The sequence below is a fragment of the Macaca mulatta genome, chromosome 2 (genome assembly GCF_049350105.2).
Source record: "Macaca mulatta isolate MMU2019108-1 chromosome 2, T2T-MMU8v2.0, whole genome shotgun sequence".
Taxonomy (NCBI): Eukaryota; Metazoa; Chordata; class Mammalia; order Primates; family Cercopithecidae; genus Macaca; species Macaca mulatta.
Window position 1 is genome coordinate 93,050,105 of NC_133407.1, and position 19,748 is coordinate 93,069,852.

The 19,748-nt window shown below is 36.9% G+C and overlaps 3 protein-coding genes across 10 annotated transcripts in view; 2 read left to right on the forward strand and 1 right to left on the reverse strand.

Moving 5' to 3' along the window:
- Window positions 1–6,244, forward strand: part of FXR1 (FMR1 autosomal homolog 1) — a 66,487-nt gene extending 60,243 nt beyond the window's left edge. For 2 of the 6 annotated variants that reach the window (XM_015131559.3, XM_015131561.3), the window contains 3 exons: window positions 200–280; window positions 4,409–4,500; window positions 5,217–6,244. In XM_015131559.3, coding sequence (XP_014987045.3) covers window positions 200–280; window positions 4,409–4,500; window positions 5,217–5,387 — 344 coding nt within the window. In that variant the 3' untranslated portion in view covers window positions 5,388–6,244. The remainder of the gene's footprint in view (window positions 1–199; window positions 281–4,408; window positions 4,501–5,216) is intronic. The other 4 variants (XM_015131560.3, XM_001098757.5, XM_015131563.3 and 1 more) reach the window with 2 other exon arrangements.
- On the reverse strand, window positions 202–18,789 carry DNAJC19 (DnaJ heat shock protein family (Hsp40) member C19). Of its 2 annotated transcripts, XM_077990774.1 has the most exons (7): window positions 18,619–18,785; window positions 17,190–17,241; window positions 17,040–17,113; window positions 16,111–16,190; window positions 15,094–15,164; window positions 13,821–13,898; window positions 202–295 (listed from the first exon to the last, which is right to left on the reverse strand). In XM_077990774.1, exons 1-6 carry the CDS (start codon window positions 18,619–18,621, stop codon window positions 13,828–13,830), a joined length of 351 nt encoding a protein of 116 aa, XP_077846900.1. In that variant the 5' UTR covers window positions 18,622–18,785; the 3' UTR covers window positions 202–295; window positions 13,821–13,827. The 2 variants fall into 2 exon arrangements, with proteins under 2 accessions (XP_077846900.1, NP_001253196.1); NM_001266267.1 differs by lacking the exon at window positions 202–295 and having other exon boundaries at window positions 13,731–13,898; window positions 18,619–18,789.
- The window catches only part of LOC114676301 (uncharacterized), a 778,104-nt gene continuing 775,717 nt past the window's right edge, over window positions 17,362–19,748 (forward strand). For both annotated transcript variants that reach the window (XM_077991694.1, XM_077991695.1), the window contains exon 1: window positions 17,362–18,874. In XM_077991694.1, coding sequence (XP_077847820.1) covers window positions 18,620–18,874 — 255 coding nt within the window. In that variant the 5' untranslated portion in view covers window positions 17,362–18,619. The remainder of the gene's footprint in view (window positions 18,875–19,748) is intronic.

The window sequence follows — 19,748 nt, forward strand, 5'->3', positions numbered from 1 at the left end:
TGATAATTCCATTTTTAATCCATTTGGAATGCTGAAAGCTACAAAAATGTATTTCCTGTCAGTAAACATTTGTTGTTTTATTTTTGGTGTTTAATTAAAAGTTTATTTTTACCCTTTAAATCTTTGAAGGAAAGGTTTTTTTTTTTGTTTGTTTGTTTGTTTTTGTCAGAATAGTTCATGGTAAACTTTGCAATTACAGATGATAGTGAAAAAAAACCCCAGCGACGCAATCGTAGCCGCAGGCGTCGCTTCAGGGGTCAGGCAGAAGATAGACAGCCAGGTAACTTGAGTGGACCTGTTGACAACATCAGGTTACAAGCATGAAAAAAATGTCATATGTCTGCTTTCTAAATATATTATACTTACATGTACACATGTGTGCATATACATTCAAAATTTGCATTGCATAAATTGTTTATTCAACTAATAAGACTACTACTATTAAGAAAATGCATTCTTCCTTCACAGTGTGTTAGTAACTTGTCTAATTGAACTAATGTTGTGTCCTAATTGTTTACATGGAAATACTGTTGAGAAGACCATTTTGTTCACTTGCCGGTTTCTTCACACTTGAGATGGGGCCTGCCATCCCAGGGACTATGTTGTAGATTGTGATTGAGGTTGATTGGCAAAACTGGGCAGCTTTTGCATGGTGCCTGCTTACTGTATCTGAATTCAGCACCTCATTTTTGTGGGAGTTGTAATACCCACAATTTAAAAAAGCATAAAAGAGAAAAATATTTGAAGGTGTCTTTAACCTAATACGAGGAATGCATGTTATGTTTTTGTTTGTTTATTGTAGTGTGATGCCTTTTCCCTTACACCCACTAACTATTCAAATTAATAGTACTGACTTTTAGAATGTTTATTTTATGTAGTCATTAATTCTTAGTAACTTCAAAGAAAGTTGTTTGCTGTGTCTATTATTTTGAACATAATTCCATTTCCTATGTACAGAGAATCACATGTATATTCACAATGAAGCAATTGTGTGCACCAGAAATAAACCCCTTTCAAACTAACCAATTTTTGCATTCTTTCCAAAACCAGTTCTTTTATGTGTTTTCCCCAAATAAAGAATGTAAATTCTGGCATCTTTACTATTTTAAATTTAGTGGTTGTAGAGACATTTGGGAAAACTGATTAAGAGAATTAGTTTCCATCCCTAAAAGTTCATGTTTTAAAGATAGTTGCAAAATTTTAGAGCAATTAAATATTGTCAAAAAATTGGAAGTGTCCAGAAAATATTGGTTTTCCTTCTCCTTCTTTCCTCCCCTCCTTTAATGTTGGAAATATATTTTAGGGCTGAGCGCAGTGGCTCATACCTGTAATCCCAGCACTTTGGGAGGCCAAGTGGCAGGATTGCTCGAGCCCAAGAGTTTGAGACCAGCTTGGGCAGTGGGATCCTGTCTAGAGAAAATACAAAAATTAGCTGGATGTGCTAGTGTGCACCTGTAGTCCCAGCTACTCTGGAGGCTGAGGCGGGAGAATCACTTTAGCCTGGGAGGTCGAGGCCGCAGTGAAGGGTGATCGTGCCACTGCACTCTAGCCTGGGTGACAGAGTGTGACCCTGTCTCAAAAAAAAAGAAGTGTTTTAGATGAAGACATTATTTCATTTTTTGAAGGTGGTACAGCAGTGATACATTTTCTGGCCCTACTGTAAACAAGAAAATTCAGGCTATCAGTATGAATGTAACAATATATTACAGCATTTATTAACTAGATACATGCTGGTTTATTACCAAGTCAGCAGGCATAAACGGAGTAACAGTGGGGTTTGTTGGAGAAGAGGCAAAAATTTCTGTATGGTATTAATTGCAACTTGAGTAGTTTGGAGGCTTCAACAGTTTGACAATGATTTCTGTTCCATACTGCATCTGTTCCTTTTTTACTACTTCTTTGGGATTACTACTTCCCTCTTTTAAAACTTCTTGCATTTCCTAGCTTGCCCCTTCTCCCAAAAGATAGGGTGGGTGAAACAAGCACAAAATTGTTACCCTTGATCCTGGTAGCAGTTCTAGGAGGCAGCCTCCATCTAAAGTTAACATCAACATTCTCTTTAAAACACTCATTTAATTTGATCTCATCTGCTCAAAATTTCTTGCTGCTCTTCGTGTAAATTAAGCAGTGAATATTCTTTACCATTCTTAGAATGTGACAATACACACTGGTGTCCAGTTGATTAACTTGGATCCCTTAGAGGAAATTCTAGAGTCCATGTCATTACACAAATTGCCTGTATTTTTTCTAGATATTGTTATTTATTAATCTGTATTGGATTTTTAAGGGGCTTTGTATTATAAGGACTGGCTATGAACAGGTTTTTATTTGAATTAACAGAGGTTTCTTTTGGCTTCCTTTTATTTAGGTAGGGGATACCCCAGCTAAGTGCTTGCTGATTTAGTTGAAAACTGTATCAAAATATATTATTCTATCTCTGTACACAGTGGATGAAAGGTTCTAGGAATTGTTTCAACATGTGTTAGGTTGGTGTAGTTTTTGCATCCCTCCCAAAATGGTGAAAACCACAATTACTTTTGCACCAACTTAATTTAGCAGCAGGGTTTCCAGTTAGATGTTTAGGTGTCACTGAGGGCCGAACTTGGAAACAGTGCATTCGCTATGCTGTTCCCCACACTGGCTAGAATTGTTCTTGTAATAGGTTTGCTGCCATGTATATAGACATAATAAAGTGGATTATTACAATAGCCCTTTTCCCAATATTGTAAACTTTTTAATGTAGTTATAAATATATTAGCAATGAATTTAATTTAAAAAAGCCTCAAGATGAGCGTACTGAGTTTCTTACAGTTTGGAAGGAAAGAGGTAGTTTCAGATTTGAAACATCTTTAGTGGTTTTCTAGTAAATGATATATGTAAGTTCTTAGATAGGTTGTTCCCTTGTAGTTTTAAAAGATATACACGATAGTTCTAGGAAGTTCTTGGATCTTATGACAGTGTTAGCATGTTAATTCATAATTAAGAAACATGAATTGTAAATACTATCCAGCTTTTTATCATACCTGAATGATTTAGTTGTTTTCATAGAATTTATACTTTATGGACCAATTCTCCCCATACCTAGTGACTTTAAATAAATAATTTAAAATTTACCGGAGTTTTCATTCTTCACATAATTAACTTGCTCCCATAATTTAAAATATATATTGTGCTTTTACATATCAGGGATTTTCTAAAACAGTTTGTGATAGAAAATAATTATTTGAAAGAAAAAAGGGTGGTTCTTTTGATATTTCTTAAAATCAGTGAATTCTAAGTTTCAATTCTTTTTTTTTTTTGAAACAGAGTTTCACTCTTGTTTCCCAGGCTGGAGTGCAGTGGCACAATCTCAGCTCATTGCACCCTCCACCTCCCAGGTTCAAGCAATGCTGTTGCCTCAGCCTCCTAGGTAGCTGGAATTACAGGCTGTGCCACCACGCCTGGCTAATTTTTCATTTTTAGTAGATGGGTTTTCACCATGTTGGTTGAACTCCTGACCTCAGGTGACCCGCCCACTTTGCCTCCCAAAGTGCTGGGTTTACATTTGTGAGCCACCATGCCCGGCCCTAAGTTTCAGTTCTTGAGTGTTGATGTATAAAGTGAGTCAGTCCACATACTGTAGAACATAGGTAATTTGTTGAAGTTGGGTTGACGGTAGGGTGTTAGTTTCGTTTAGTCTTTTTCCTAATTCACTACTGCTGCTACTTTGCAAATACACATTTAAGATAGTCCCTACCAAGACTGACAAAGGGGGCGTGGGAGGGGTGTCACTGAATACACTCTGGACCTTTTCCCAGTCTGATCAATGTCCACATTTTTAGGGTGGTGGTCTGTCATCTTTAGTTTGCTTGTAGTTTCTTATTTTAATCACTCAGAATAGTTTCTAGTGTGAAACGTTGAAACAAAGCCATAGGATAAACCACACTTGGATATCTTAATTGTGCTTTAAAAAAAAAAAAAAATTGAGTAAATATTTTTGTATTTGATGAAATTTTCAAATTTAAGTATATTATACTATGATTTGGATCAAATTTGCCCCATTTACCCCCACTGACAATTGGAAACACTGGGCTTAGAACACTGCGTTTGTATTTCCTTTTACTGGTTGTGGGTTTCTCTACCAACTTTGTTCCACAACCTTAGGGTCAACCAGAAGCAAATAGCTGGATTCTTGGCAAAGAGGAATTTAATCTAGATTTCCTCAATCTCAAGCTTGAAATTTTCTTCAGCACCAAAAACCCTGGCAGATTTTTAAAGCTTTGTTTTTGGTTGGAGGTGATACCCAGCTTAAGAAAATTTTGACACTGGGTGACCCACCACTAGTTTAATAGTGAAATTACCCTTTATCCATAAATAAACTTTAGAAATATTTTTTCAACACCTGTAATTTTTTTCTCATCTTTAACAGTCACAGTTGCAGATTATATTTCTAGAGCTGAGTCTCAGAGCAGACAAAGAAACCTCCCAAGGGAAACTTTGGCTAAAAACAAGAAAGAAATGGTAAGGAGAATTTAACCTGTAGGTTTTTGTTGTTTTTTTAATTTTTGGTATGGTTTAGCTTTATTTTTTTACTATTACTGTGTGATCACTTGTTTCCACAAATAGACAATACTATTTTACTTAGACTCTTGAATATGTTCTTGGCCCCAGATAACTGAAGATATGCATGCTTGAGCCTGAAATGCTTTTTAGTTAGAGCTCCAAATAGCATTTATAAAATTCAATCTGCCCAAAGATATTGGGCATAGAGACTGTTGCCTAATTCAGGAGCAATAGGCTATATACCTCTTCTCATTGATGGATATAGACCTTTTAAATTTTAGTTCTTTTAAATGCTTTACGGTATTTGATATGTAAATGTGATTTTTCAAAAGGTGAGTAAAGTAGGTGATTATTTAAATGTTTAATATTAACTGTTTATGTCATTTTCATGGTGAGCTTTCCAGTGTTTTAAAATTAGGTACAGTTTTCGTTAGTTCAGATATTTTGTGTGGTTTGGGCACTGCTAGGTACTAGAGATACAAAGTTGGAAAGACCCATAGAGTGGAATACTTTGGTATTTGTTTTGATTTTTAGAGACGTTTTAATACTTTGATCCATTGTGGCAAATGAAACTGAAAATTTTCATTAGCTAATTAATGTTTATGTAGCTGTTTTCCTCCTCAGCTATAGATTTCATTTATAAAGAAGTTGAAAAAGTTGTCTCCCTTTGGCAGGCAAAAGATGTGATTGAAGAGCATGGTCCTTCAGAAAAGGCAATAAACGGCCCAACTAGTGCTTCTGGCGATGACATTTCTAAGCTACAGCGTACTCCAGGAGAAGAAAAGATTAATACCTTAAAAGAAGAAAACACTCAAGAAGCAGCAGTCCTGAATGGTGTTTCATAAACTGAAGAAGTTCCTAGTTTACAGTTCTTTTACATTACATTTACAATAGTGCTTGTACAAGCTTGCCAAAGATAGAATATGGATCGCCAGTCTTTACATCGCACTTTCAGTTCCTCCATTTGGAATTCAAAAAGGGGAGGGATCCTGAAGAAATCATATGTTAAACATACTTTGACACCTACTGTGTTATAAAATATATCATCAGATGTGCCTTGAGAATAGTATATGTAACATTAAAAAAAAGTTGCTGGCTATAGGAAATGTTATTTTGTTTTCAAAATATGGCAGAGATGGGGGGTGGTGGGTGGGGTGGGATCCCTAACGTAATATTCTTTATGAAAGCATTAGCTGCTTTTGTTACATTTTTAATATGCAACCACTTCTTCACCTGAGGAAAACTAGAATGAAATGCAGTCTAAAATATTTTGCACTGAATTGTAATTTCTTCATTAGTTTAGTCTGGAAACTGGTCTGTTTTAATGTGTTTTTTAAATGCTGTATGTAGAGGAAAATCTGCAGACCACTGGAATACATTTGTTAAACTCATCTGCAGGGACACTGGGCGATACTTGGCAGTGACTGTTCTACCTTGAGGCTTTGTTTGGTTTATTTATTAAAGTGTACAGTATTTAAAAATCAAACATAGCTTTAGTTAAAACACTAAGCTGAATTAGTCATGTCCATTCAGACATAACCTGAACTACTGAAAAGATCAATTTCCAGAAGGTTTATTCTGTATAAACTACATGTTAGTCTTCAGTAGAGTATCTTTTTTTTTCCTTTTTTTTTTTTTATTTCGGTTGTTTGATGTGCAATATGTTTTTGTATGCAGGTAGTAAATAAACTTTGATCTTCCATTTGCTGAATTTTTTTAACTTTCTACTTTTTACACCAATTGTTGCAAAGTAGTTGGAGCTATTTATAGGCTTAGGATAGTATACTTTGCTTTTTAAAAAGCAGTTATACTTGCTGGTAAATAGCATTAAAATGTCAGCTGGCATTTAATCATTTTGTAATGAATCCTCTGAAATCTTAACACAAGTTTAGGCTGTTAGATGCATAGGTAATTAATAATACATGTGATAATTAGGAAAAAAAACCTAACAAAATTCTAATCAAAGGCAACTTTGGAAGACAATGGGGGATAGAAGGTATGACAAGCAACTTTTAAATAATAGGCCAATGTTTTGCTTCTTGATTCTCAACTTATTTTGAAGGCTCTCATACCAGTGACTAAAAATCAGTTATTAAACTTTATATGTTTTAGCCAGAGCTTAATTTTTATGAAGATAAAGACATGAAGTTTAACAGTGGTACAACAATTAGTACAGCTAATTTTGAGGTCAAGTCAATTGTTAGAAGGCTTTGTTCCACAATATCATATAGACCACTGAACGAAGAATGACAGCCCTTTGCATCATTTGGCATACGAAAAGTGTTTTTTGTGTGCATAGTTTAATTTTTTATGTGCATAAAAATGTGATTTTATATGATCTGAAGGATAATTCAGGATACAGTTTAAAATGTAAAATTTGCCAGGTCAGTATATATAACCCTAGTCCTCAAATTAATTATAATTAGGTTAAGTGCTTTTTCCTGAAGCCTTCTGATTGGTTCTTGGTAACAGAATTTTAAGGTGTGAGTAGTGCAACTCTTGTCCTTTATATATAAAAGGTATCAAGTAATTTCATGTTGTGATTTAAAAAAAATTACCCACAAATATCTTTTTTTAAATCGATCAAAGTTAGAAACAGTTTAAATAGTCTCAGTTCTCTTACATAATTGGGTTAAAAATTATAAGGTATTAGAGGAACTTTAATGCCAAATTGGCAAATTGGTAAATAAAAAAAATGATTTTTCATTCTCTCCCATGTAGAATAGTCAGATACACTAAAATCCATTTTCCATAAAGATTGTTTCAATGGGAATGGAAGAAACAAAATCTTATAGCTGAACCAGTTCTTCATACTAGCAATAACCACACTAAGTTCATTATTTTACAAATGACTAAACCCAGTGTCTTGTCCTTTAAAAAATATAGGTACTGCAGAATTGTGATAAATATGCATTTGTTTTTTTAAAGAGAGCCCACTCCCCAAATGGTAGCCATTAATTCAGGTAGTCTTCTAAATGTATTTGAGCGGGGTCCGTCTTTTTGGCTGCTATCCTAGTTAGATGAGATGTTGCTATGGGAAGAACTTGCCAGTATACACTAAACAGACACTTAAGCAAAAGATACATTCTGGAGCCAGGCGCGGTAGCTCATGCCTTTGGTTCTAGCTCCTCAGGAGCCTGAGGTGGGAGCATCATTTGAGCTCAGTTCTGCGCCATTGAGACCCTCTTTAAAGAGAAGGAAAAAAGGTATTCTGGAAGGTCTTGTGCGGTTCCAACAATGTTTCAGCATATATATATATGAATTCATACGATACCTGAACGGAATCACGAAGTAACAGCTGAGATTATATGGTAGCAAAAATGACCTGCTTTTCCTGAAGCTTTGGGAGGCCTACGATTCCTAGTTTAGGCATCATGATCTTTGTTAAGCCTTAAAGGGGGCTAAAACTTCTGCAAAATGGTGTCTCTGGTAACACGTCAGACATAATTGGCAAAAGTATAATAGGAATGCACAAATCTTTGTTTTGAAATAATCATGTATTTTAATGTGGAATTAGAAGCAGCACATCAAACTGGTGAGTTCATAGAAACTTACCTCAGATGCTGCTGGGTTCCATTGCCGTTGTGTTAAGTCACGTATTTTTGTAGCTGCTGTTAGCTGTGTCTAGTGTTTTGTAACCTAAGGAGGGTCTTATAAAAGTTGGTATGTTAACTAAATCTTGGATTGGGAAATAGCACCATTTGTATCCTCTGCAAACAGATTTATGCTTTTGAGGTTCAAACCAACTAGTGTTCTCATAGGCTGTTGCCTAAGGACAGATAAAAATGGAAAACAGGCTGTGTCCAGGGACAGATGATTGGTTGGTGATTAAGAATGGCAGTAAAGGAAAATTACATCCGGATTTTCTTCTGTAAGGTTTCAAGGAACTTGGATTTGAACTGAATCTACTGTTTTGGAAAAAAATCCCAACAAAAAGGATGTCTGTTATTGTCTCAGTCTTCCTGTCTTTGCTACATGATTTGGATCCCTTATGCTTTTTCATAAGAATATGTGTTTGCTATAGTGAATTTGCTAGCCCCCCCCTTTTTTTTTTAAATTTCAGTTCTTTATTAGAACGTGTACTTGAATGGACTACAGTTGCTTATAACCCATGTTGATCTTTGATAGTATTTGGGGTTTTATTTCAGGAGCTTTTGCAATAAAGCAGGAACTGCAATCTGCTTAAAGTCAGACTGTTAGCAAGTGGTGTTAACTTAAAACTGACTTAAGCCCCATTACATTGAACAGTAGGAAATCACCACTTTTGTAAGGGTCAAAAATGATCAACTATTAACAATTTCTTTAATTACAAATTTTAAAAAAGTTTATCAGTATATCACTTCAGATTCATCTGTATCTTCTGTACTAGTACTTCCAGTACTGAGGTAAGGTACACAATTCCCCTGGAAAAACTATACTCTAGTTTTGTAAGATGATTTCCCAGTCCATTTGCTTGTTTCTTCTTTTGATAATTCAAAGAGATGCTTTAGGTGACAGTACAGAATTAGAAGCCACTATTTTAGCTCTATAAACTTTTTCTCTATGGTTTCAGTTTTATGCAACCAGAGAGGGCTGGATGAGTTGGTATCTTTAAGGCCCTTCCAATGGTAATTTGAGTCTAGTCACATGTCAGACCCTGGGCAACACCTAACCGAATGCCCAAGTATTCTCATAAGGAGTATGCCAAACTTAAGTGGTGTTTGTTTTACATATGTATCCATCCCAGACATTTTCAACTATGCTGAATGCAATCTATAAGATATTCCAAACAAGGACAAAGTAATTTTTCACAAGTCTTACAGCCCCACTATTAAGTATGCTACTTATTAGCTTCTTGAATTTCTTTGTATTTCAGTGATTGGTATGTTCTTTTTATTTTTGGAAAGTTTTTACCTCTTTGTACCCTCTTAATTGGATTAACTGTAAAATGTACGTACTAATTTATTAGTTTTAGAGAATATTTTCATTAAAAATATTTTCCAATAGTTTTTCTAGATAAACAATTTTTACTTAATTGTTGCCTGGTTGCTTAAATTTCAACCTCTTTAGACTTCCTTTTTCAGCTAACTTGGCTGTCTTCAGGTTGTGAAAAAAAATGTAAACATATATTTGAAATTTCATTAACTGAAACTGCAGTAAGGTGGCAGCAAATGTTAACCACAACAGATTATCCCATATCATTGGACTGTTCTATTATTGGGTCAGGAATAATAGGTGACACAGGATAGAAGCTCTTCCTATATATATCTTGTTACTAAGGCAGTAGTTGGCTCTAAGCTGAAAAACAGCACACTGTACAGCAGTCCAAAAACTAAAACCAGAGCTTAGGTCATTCAAGTTAACTGGTACTCAAGGTTACTCATTCCAGGATACTTTACATAACCAAAAACCTAGGATAGCATTCTACATAGTAATTTTTTTTTACTTTGTTTACATAAAATTTACAGGTTTTTTTTTTTTTTCCTTTTTAGCTTAGTCTGTTCTTTGACATTGTTGATCCATGTTCTAAATTTTCCTCAGATTTAACCTGTTTGGAGGCTCATGTGCACTCAGAATGTGAACCTACTACAAGCTTCTGAACTGCAAAACAATTTTTTTTTTTTTTTGAGACGGAGTCTCGCTCTGCCGCCCAGGCTGGAGTGCAGTGGCTGGTGCGTCCCTCCCGAAGCTGCGCGCTCGGTCGAAGAGGACGACCATCCCCGCTAGAGGAGGACCGGTCTTCAGTCAAGGGTATACGAGTAGCTGCGCTCCCCTGCTAGAACCTCAAAACAACTTTTTTTTAAGGTCACTGTCAACCTTATACAATTTCTCATGATTGAAAGAGAACTTCTCATTCCAACCTAAAACACCACTAACCCGTTTAAAAATGAAGCATTATGCCTGAGTGAAATTTTATTTTTAGACATTTCTGATACTAAGTTTTCTTATGGGAGCCCATATATATTCAGTATACTGAATTTACACAGCTTTCAGTGTGGCAATAAGCTAGTTCCCTGATTTTTCTCAGTTCTCATTGGTATTCTATTTAAATGTTTCCATAAGTACTCATCATTTGGAAAATAGTTGATGGCAGGGCAGGATAACTTGCTTAAAACTAAAGTTGGAGAAAGAGTTAACTTCCAGGACAACCCATTATAGCTCACTTCTTACCAACAAAGCAGTATACAGCACCTTAGGACTCATTTCTAATAATGTCAACCCAGATGGCCAGTAAAGCCAAAAGGGAAGAGGCTAAGTGACTCACAGAAATCTCTGAATTTGAGGTCTAATATGAAGGCTATAGATAGGAATTCCCCACAAACTTCTAATGAGGACTAATATGAACATAGCAAATTGGAGAAGACAGCCAGGACCTAATTCTAGTTTCACTAGCTGTGGGACCTGAGAAAACGACCACTTGCTCTGGACTTTTGTTTCCCAAGCCATAAAACGTGGAGGAATCCTCACAATTTCAAGTTGGTCATGTATCCTTCCCTTTTACAGAGAAAGCTGAAGCCCCAAAGCTCAGATTTACCTGGCTTCTGCAGAAGTTTAACTTGCAACCTACCTCCCATTCCCTAAGTGTGTTTAATCATGCCGCCTTCTTTAAAATTTATCTGGAAGCACCAATGAATAAAGACAAAGGCCCCAAACTGGATCTGTGGAGATAAATACCAGACTCACATCTCAGTACCATCAAGGAAAACATGCTTAGGTTATCAGAATTGTAAAGCCATAGTACAAAAGTTAGGAGAATGGAACTTGGGATGTAAGAAAGATCAGCCATTCTCAGCATGTCGCCTTGGGTGCTTAACTTTACTAAACTTCCATTTCCTCACATGTAAAATGTACATCATAATAACCAGTCTACTGAGAGATACAGGAAGAATACTTAGCACAGTGCTAGTACATTGTAAGTACTCAAATGTTACAGACCAAGTATTTTGTAAGAAAATACCAGTAAAAGATTAAAGTTTTTTTTATGGATCGTATTGGTATCAATCACCTACCATGATCTTTAGAGCCCTCACATGGATGACATTTAAATGTTGTTTGCCTAACAGCCTTCAATGAAACATGGATTCTTCTACTTAAAAAAGGTAAGCCTTGAGAAAATAAAACTGATTACTATGCAAGAAAAAATGTGCTCTGCTGTGCTCCCTGGTATTATTTTTAAGTGGTTTCCGTTGTTTTAACACCTATCTTAAAACAGGTGTGCTGTCTGCACTGAACACCCAAAAGTATTTATATCTACTAAGTTAAATTTCCCTTTTTAGAGTTAATGCTTCATTGCCTGTCAGCGTATTATCACTGTCTGTCTTTGAAAAATGTGCTTTTAAGTCTTAACTATTTCTTCATAAAGATCTTGTTCAGAGGAACATTTTTTGATTTGTCCAATGGACTGAAATAAAAGGTTAGTAAACCAAAATACAGTTGATCCTCATTATTAGTGGAATTCCTTATTTGTGAATTTTCCTACTCACTAAAATTTATTTGTAACTCCAAAATCAACATCCTTTTCTGGTCATTTGTGAGTATTTGCAGAGTGACAAAAAGTTTAAACCACTTTATGTGCACAAGGCAATGCTCTACTTGTTTAAGCTTTCACACCATAAACAAGTATCCTTTTTGTGGTCTATTTAGTGCCAAGCTTCATGTTTGTGCTTTTTGTTGGTGATTTTGCTGTTTTAAGATGGTTCCCAAGAGTAGTAGTGAAGCGTGCTACCTACTGTTCTTAAATGCAAAGAAGGCTGTGATGTGCCAAGTATGAGTTATAGTGCTGTTGGCTGTTAATTCAAAGTTAATGAAATACTAAAGAATGTTTTCAAGCAGAAACAGGTAGATCAAGGTTATATACTGACTGGCAGACAATATTGTGACCGAAGGGTCACAGAATCTGTATTTCTCTTAGTAACTTGTTCCTTACAGGCGAATTCAGTGTTCACAGCCACCTTAAAGAACAGAATTACCACAAACAAGAACCAACTAACTGTACCTTCATGTCTCCTTGTCCCTGGAAATAAAATAATTTATCTTGCATAAAAGCCTTAGAAGCTAGTGTTTCATCATACACTAAATCACAACAGACTCCATCAGATTTTAAACAAGGGTATAGGATAGAAAACACAAAGAGCAGATACACCTTTACTTTATAAGGCAGATAAATATTACCTCCACTATTTTTTTTAACCTCAAAAGTCCTTGTATCCTTCAATAATTAAGAACCTTATGATGATTTAAGGAAGTTTAGATGGTAGGTAGTAAAATTTATCATCTTAGAGCTACACATAGAAATATTCCTGTTGGGAAATACATACTAATTTATATCAGATGTTTTATACAGGTCCTCTGGTTAAGATCCTTATATATTTTATGTTAGATGAACAGTAAGTAATTTGCCTTTAAACATCATTTAAATTAGTATATAAATTCTAAATAGTCCAAATTAAACATGTTGATATTGAGAACATTTGTTTTCAGTTTTGCTAACAGTGTTTATCATAACAATTGCAGAAGTTTGATTATGTCAAGAAATAGCCAACTGAAGGAATAATTTATAAATGATCAGTACTGTTGAGGGGCTAGCTGAATACAATGTAAATACTTCTCATGCCTGTAATCTAGCACTTTGGGATGCTGAGGCGGGAGGACTGCTTGAACCCAGGAGGTTGAGGCTGCAATGAACTTGTGGTTGTATCAGACCTGTACTCTGAAATATTTATACTATTTTTAATGCATGAAATAAAAATTGTATGTACATAGAATACACACACACCCCTAGGTCAATTTGTTAGGTCTAAGTTGTGGTTAAATTCACTTTTAAATACAAGGTTCCAAGTATCCAAGTTGCTGGGCCAGTTGCCTATACCTGGAACAGCCTTTCCACCGAATAAGGTAAGAGTCCCTACTTAAAACAGTCTGAGCTAATTTCCATCATACTATTTATCACATAGTCTAATTATCAGTTTATCAGTATCCCATTAAAGTGGGGGCTCCCTCAGAGCAAGGACTGTCATCTTCACTTTGCTTTGAAAAGTAGACATAGGTCCCAAATCATCTGCTAAATGAGTAATGAACAATATTTCTATTCAGATGGTGTGTGCTTGCCCATAATTAATATGCAAATATTCTAAACTAATCTGATTTTAAATCCCCAAATTTAAACAAGAAAAATATACCAAGGCTTTGAGATTTAGCTTGTGCTAAATCATTTTTTAAAATTGTAGCTCTGAGGCATTTTATTATAAAAACTTAGTACTCATATACATAAACTAATATGAACTTAAAATTCATCATACATTTACTTCATTTTTTAGCTTGACCTTCTAGTAAATCTTTAGCTTCATTGATTTTGGCTGCTATATAAGGAGATCCTCCTATAGGAAGAAAGAAAAAAGAACAGTTACAATATGGATTCTCAATTTCTGCTTGGTAAAAAGCTACTCTTGTTTCAAGGACTCCAATGCTTATCTGAGGGAGATTTAGCAGAAACAGTGTTTTTAATTTTTAAAAATTAACCCTGACACTGCAACTGGATGACCAGATACATGGTAATATATGTGACCAATGAGAAATGAATTTACGTGGGAGAGATTTCTACAAAAATGACAGCTTTTTAGAAAGCTTAAACTGATAGAAATAGGATTTCTATCACATATACTGGAGACATATGTATATGCCTTTGAACTGGTGTTAGCCTATTCATGATTACAGGTCATAAATGAACATCAATTATACCATGATATTCTCAAAGGCTTCTGAGCTGTTTACTGGAAAGATAACAGTTTGCTTTACATCCTTTTTCTGTCCAGTTTTTCTATTATCTACTGTCCCTTCACAATGTCAATCTACAGCTGCTTTCCTACAAATCTGCTGGAGGAGTGATTCTCAAAGTATGGTCTTAGACCAGCAACAAATAACAGGAAACTTAGTATAAATGCATATTTATGGGGCCCAACTGCTGACCTACTGAATCAGAAGCCCTCCATATAATACAAGCTGAATTTCATAAAAGACACTGTGAAATCAGATATCAAACAATTATAACGCTGTTTAAACTGAAAAACCCTCTTTATTAATGAAAGCCCTCTCCTGTATAAGTAAAAGGATACAAACACTAGAACATGAATTCTGTGGTCTAATTTTTGGTATTCAAAGAAATTCTTGGCTTTCCTTCAACACAGCCAAGGCTGCATAGAAGTGTATCAGAAACGAATAAATAAATCCCATTAAGTTTCTATCTAGGTAATCTCCGTTTCAAGGTATCTAAAATGGATAAGGAAAAATGACGTTTTAGTTTTACTGAAATTTAACATCTTAATTTATAATAAATGTAGGCCAAAAAACCCCACAAAACATAGTAATAGTAGCACTTACATCTGCTCACTCTGTAAATAAAGTTTTCACTCAGAATTTAAGATACCAAAAACATATGGCTCCAGCCTAGGAGACAGGACTTACACACAGATTTAAGTGTTTCCCTTCTAATAGCCAGGAATTTGAGATAAAATCCCATTAATAACAACTAGTCACACGAGCAACATCTACAACAAGAATTTAATGGCTACTTACCTTTGTCAGGATGATTTAAAAGCATAATTCGTCGATGAGCATCTCTTATTTTCCCTTTATTGGCAGTAGGGCTAATTAAAAAAAAGAAAAGGTATTTACTTCAACCTACTTCTGTATCACATCAAACAATTGTACGTAAAGGCCAATTAAAGACATTGTGAAACTAGTAAATTAACACAACGATATGAAAAGCTGTTTAGAAACCTCAACACACCCAATGCGTATCCTAAATTGGGGAACTAAACTGCTCCTTAGAAAAGTAAGGCACTCTCAAAAATGTGTTGAACTTGTAATACTCATTACAACAGTCCTTTTATTGATAAGAAAAGCATGTTTAAGGATTTGAAAGTGAAGAAGGCAGAATTTTTTTTTTTTTTCTTTTGAGACAGTCTCACTCTGTCACCTAGGCTGGAGTGCAGTGGCTTGATCTTGGCTCACTGCAACCTCTGCCTCGCGGGTTCAAGTGATTCTCCTGCCTCAGACTTCCAAGTAGCTGGGATTACAGGCGTGTGCCACTACGCCTGGTTAATTTTTGTATTTTCAGTAGAGACAGGGTTTCACCATGTTTGCCAGGCTGGTCTTGAACACCTGACCTCAAGTAATCCACCGGCCTTGGCCTCCCAAAGTGCTGGGATTACAGACATGAGTTACTGTGCCTGGCCAAAGGCAGAATTTCACCACACAAAAAAAATGTCAGTTACAGAGAACACTGAACACTGTGATAATCTGCTGAGGAGTCTATCTCTCAATAAATGAAAAAGTGCCTGTGTTTTAGCAAACACTCTAGGAAAAAAGAAAAAGTGCTTAAGTGCTAGTGTGCCTTCTGATTTGAAGGACTGTTTACATCTTAAAAATAACATGAAGGAACAGTACAGTTTCATTGATTAGAATTGGTAATATCAATCTTCCTAGGACAAAATCCCCATGACCCTCTCCTATTAAAGGAGAGAAGGTCTTATATTTCCTCATTGCTCTAGAGTGGTAGAAAAATGCTAAAAATATTAGAGATTATTTTACCTTACACCTAGTATTAATGCTGCTTCCCGTTTTGTCATTTTGGGTTCAAACCCACCTCTATAATAGCCACCACTGAAGGCCTGGAAGAAGAAATGCCATTTGTAAAGAAAGGTTAATACAATAAACAAAGTCGCTTTAAAAAAGAAGTCTGGAAATATTCACAGAGCCAGTAGAAAAACTAAGACATTCCAGAGGACTTTTAAGTGCAACTCCTGAGGTATTAAGAAGTGGCTCCAGAACAGGATCTGGAAGTCTTTTGAGACAAGAGGTTCAAGGGTATTTGAAACAAGACTTTAAGATACATATACAGAAAATACCACTATCAGCTCCTCTGGCCTTGCTATGTCAGAAATCATATTAGTAAAGCCTACAATCACTCTATTCTGTTACACTTAATCACAACATAAATATTCAACAGATGATCACAATCAAATCTATTCTTAACTGTGACCACATAGGGTATGACCAGAACATCAAGTCAAACCCTACAGCCTAATTAACTAGAGTGCTACCTATGTATGACGTTTGGGAGTGCCAGGGCCACATGGTAAGATCGGATCACTTTAGAATCTCATATACCTCTGTGTGTGTCATGCAGAGCAGATAAAGGAAAACAAGAATATGTATAGATGATGCTGAAGGTGATGGTATGTGAAAAAGTGATTATTTCACAAGAAAGTTGGGTCTAGTGGGGTACTAGAATTATCAATACCCCATCCAACTCTGTCACATATAACATCTGATGTTTCAGGGTAGCACCATTACAAAGTTCAGAACTTCTATACTCTCCTTGTGGGAAGCAGGAGAATGGGTCCAAAGCAATCACTTAGAACTTCATGGATATTTGAAAATTTACCCTTCCTTAAGTGTGGCTCTAGGTTTCAAATACAAGCAGCAAAGAATTAGCAAAAGTGTTCATTAAGTCTTACAGATTTTGGTAGGCTTTGAAAAACTTGTTTTACTTGAGGCTCCATATGCTTCATGGCTTGCAAAACATAACGGCCTAAAACCAAAAGCAATAGAATAAGTAAATCTCCAATCTCCCCGACTTCACTTCCACCCCCAAACCATAAACAAACCTGCAAATCCTGCAGCAGCAATGGTCAGTCCAACTGCTACCACTGTACTGGCCTGGTAAGGGGGAGAAGAGTAAATATTTACTTCTCTAATTCCCACCCTTTCTCATTTTGCCCATTCTCCCATCACCAACTCATTACAAACTGCATTTTAATAGGAGAAACAACATTTTTTTTCCTTTTTTTTTTTTTAAGAGGCGGAGTCTTGCTATGTTGCCTAGGCTGGTCTTGAACTCCTGGCCTCAAGCAATCCTCCCACCTAGGCCTCCCAAAGTGGTAAGATTACAGGCATAAGCCACCATGTCTGGCCGAGAAACAACTTTTAAGGCAGAAATATTCTGCCCAGCAATCCTTAAACTACTGCATCTGTTATACCGAATGTATTAAAGTTACCGGATTCATTACTATGGGAAAGACGGCAAGTTCGACTTGCTTATTTACCTCTACAATAGGGAAAAAGATGATTCCCTCCGTTTGAAAACTTCTTTCATCCCCGGACAAATTAGGTTACATTAAAGTTCAATCAAAAGTAGTGGAAATAGGCCGGGCGGGTGGCTCACGCCTGTAATCCCAGCACTTTGGGAGGTCGAGGCGGGCGGATCACGAAGTCGGGAGATCAAGACCATCCTGGCTAACACAGTGAAACCCCGTCTCACTAAAAACACACAAAAAAATTAGCCAGGCGTGGTGGTTGGCGCCTGTAGTCCCAGTTACTTGGGAGGCTGAGGCAGGAGAACGGCGAACCCGGGAGGCGGAGCTTGTAGTGAGTCGAGATCTTGCCACTGCACTCCAGCCTGGGCAACAGAGCAAGACTCTGTCTCAAAAAAAAAAAAAAAAAAAAAAAAAGTGGAAATAAGATTTCTGCTACAGAAGGAAAAACTGTTCACAGACGGCTCCTGTAAAATTCTGATAACGCATTTTCGAGGCTAAACGTGGGCTAAACTAGGAGAATATACCTTTGGCACTGCCCTGTTGTTTCCTAACAACAGAGGCCCAAATATGTTCAGGAATTTCCGCATGGAGACGACATCTGTCGGCAAAAGCCAAAGAGAAGGATATAGCAAAGTGGAGCCAGTGCTGTGAAGATGTGTTAGGGCAAGGGCACCTATAATCAAATACGTTTCCACTAATCTCCGAGTCCATGATAGACTTCTGACCTTACAGGAGTTCCAGGCAAGCAACGCCTTAGCGCCCAGAGCCCGTGCGGACAAGAAGCTGGAGAACCGTGCAGAAAGACGATGTAAAAACACAAAGACCCAAGAGGAGCGAGCCAACAGGGCTGTGTCCTGGTGAGTGTGACGCCCCGAAAACCGAAACCTCCCGCCCAGAGTCGCACTAAGGAGCACAACTTCAACTCCACACCTCCGAGGCCGGGAGCTGAGGCTGAGGCCTGGGCCGGATGTTGCTAAGGAGACCGGAAGGCCGCACTCACCATGGCTCCGTCTGCGCTCCCTTGCTTCCACCGGGAGCACGGCTCATCCCAGCTCAGAGAGCGCGGCCAACACCTGCACGCCTTTACCAGAGAGCGACGCAACCCCCAACCTCAAGCACAAACCGCTCAAGCACAGGCGCCCTACGCAACACGGCAGGAGCAGCCGCAAACTAGGCCGGAAAACTGTCGTAAAAGGGGACGCGGAGGAGAAGGAAAGTCGCTCAAGCAGTGGACAGAGCGGAGAAAGCGACTTCGGGTTGGTTGAAGGGTGGGCGGATCTTTTCCTTTCTAGGTGTAGAGGTGGGGCTTCTCTGTGTTTTCTGTCCTTTGCTCCTGGGCGGTGGGTATTTGCAAATTCTTGCAGGAAAGGGCATGGGCAGCTTTACTCAGAACGATTCCCCCCCCCCCATCTTAGCACCTCGTTTTGCCTTTATTTTATGTTAATAATTGTCAAGGGTGGTGAATATAGTTAAACATGCTGTGACAGATTTCCACCACGAACCCAAACAAATACGTTGTTACCCAGTGTACTAAACGAGATGCCCAGAACAACAAATGAAACCAACCACACTGTGTTTCAGGGGTTGCTCGGTAGCATTTTTTAATTTAAAAGAACTTCATTTAAGGATGTGATTTGACAAGACTTTGTGAATGTTTGGGTTTTCGTTTTGTAGAATGGGATTAAAGTGTTCATATTCTGAACATGGAATGTCAAGATCCTACAACTGAAAAGGGCTATTTAAAAGTTTTCCTCCTCACCCAAAATAAAAAGTAGGGCTGGATTTTGCCCTTACGTGGACATCAGTTTCATACGTCCCTACATAAATGCTTGAGAAGAGAAAAATAATGGAAACAATAATGGAATTTTACAATGCAATGTTTACATGATCAAAATAAGTTTGGAGTTACTTCCCTCTTAGAATTTACAGATTATTAAGTATCAGTTTACATTGCAATGCAATTCTGCTTTGATGACTTGGTTACTTATTAAACAAATATGCAAAATTTTTGGCTTTGTTTTCCTCATCTGCAAAAACAGTTTGCATTTGATAATCCAAGAGGTCTTCTAGCTCTAAGGTTTTTGTGACGTAATTTATTGTCAATACATGATTTAAGGTGACATCCAGCAC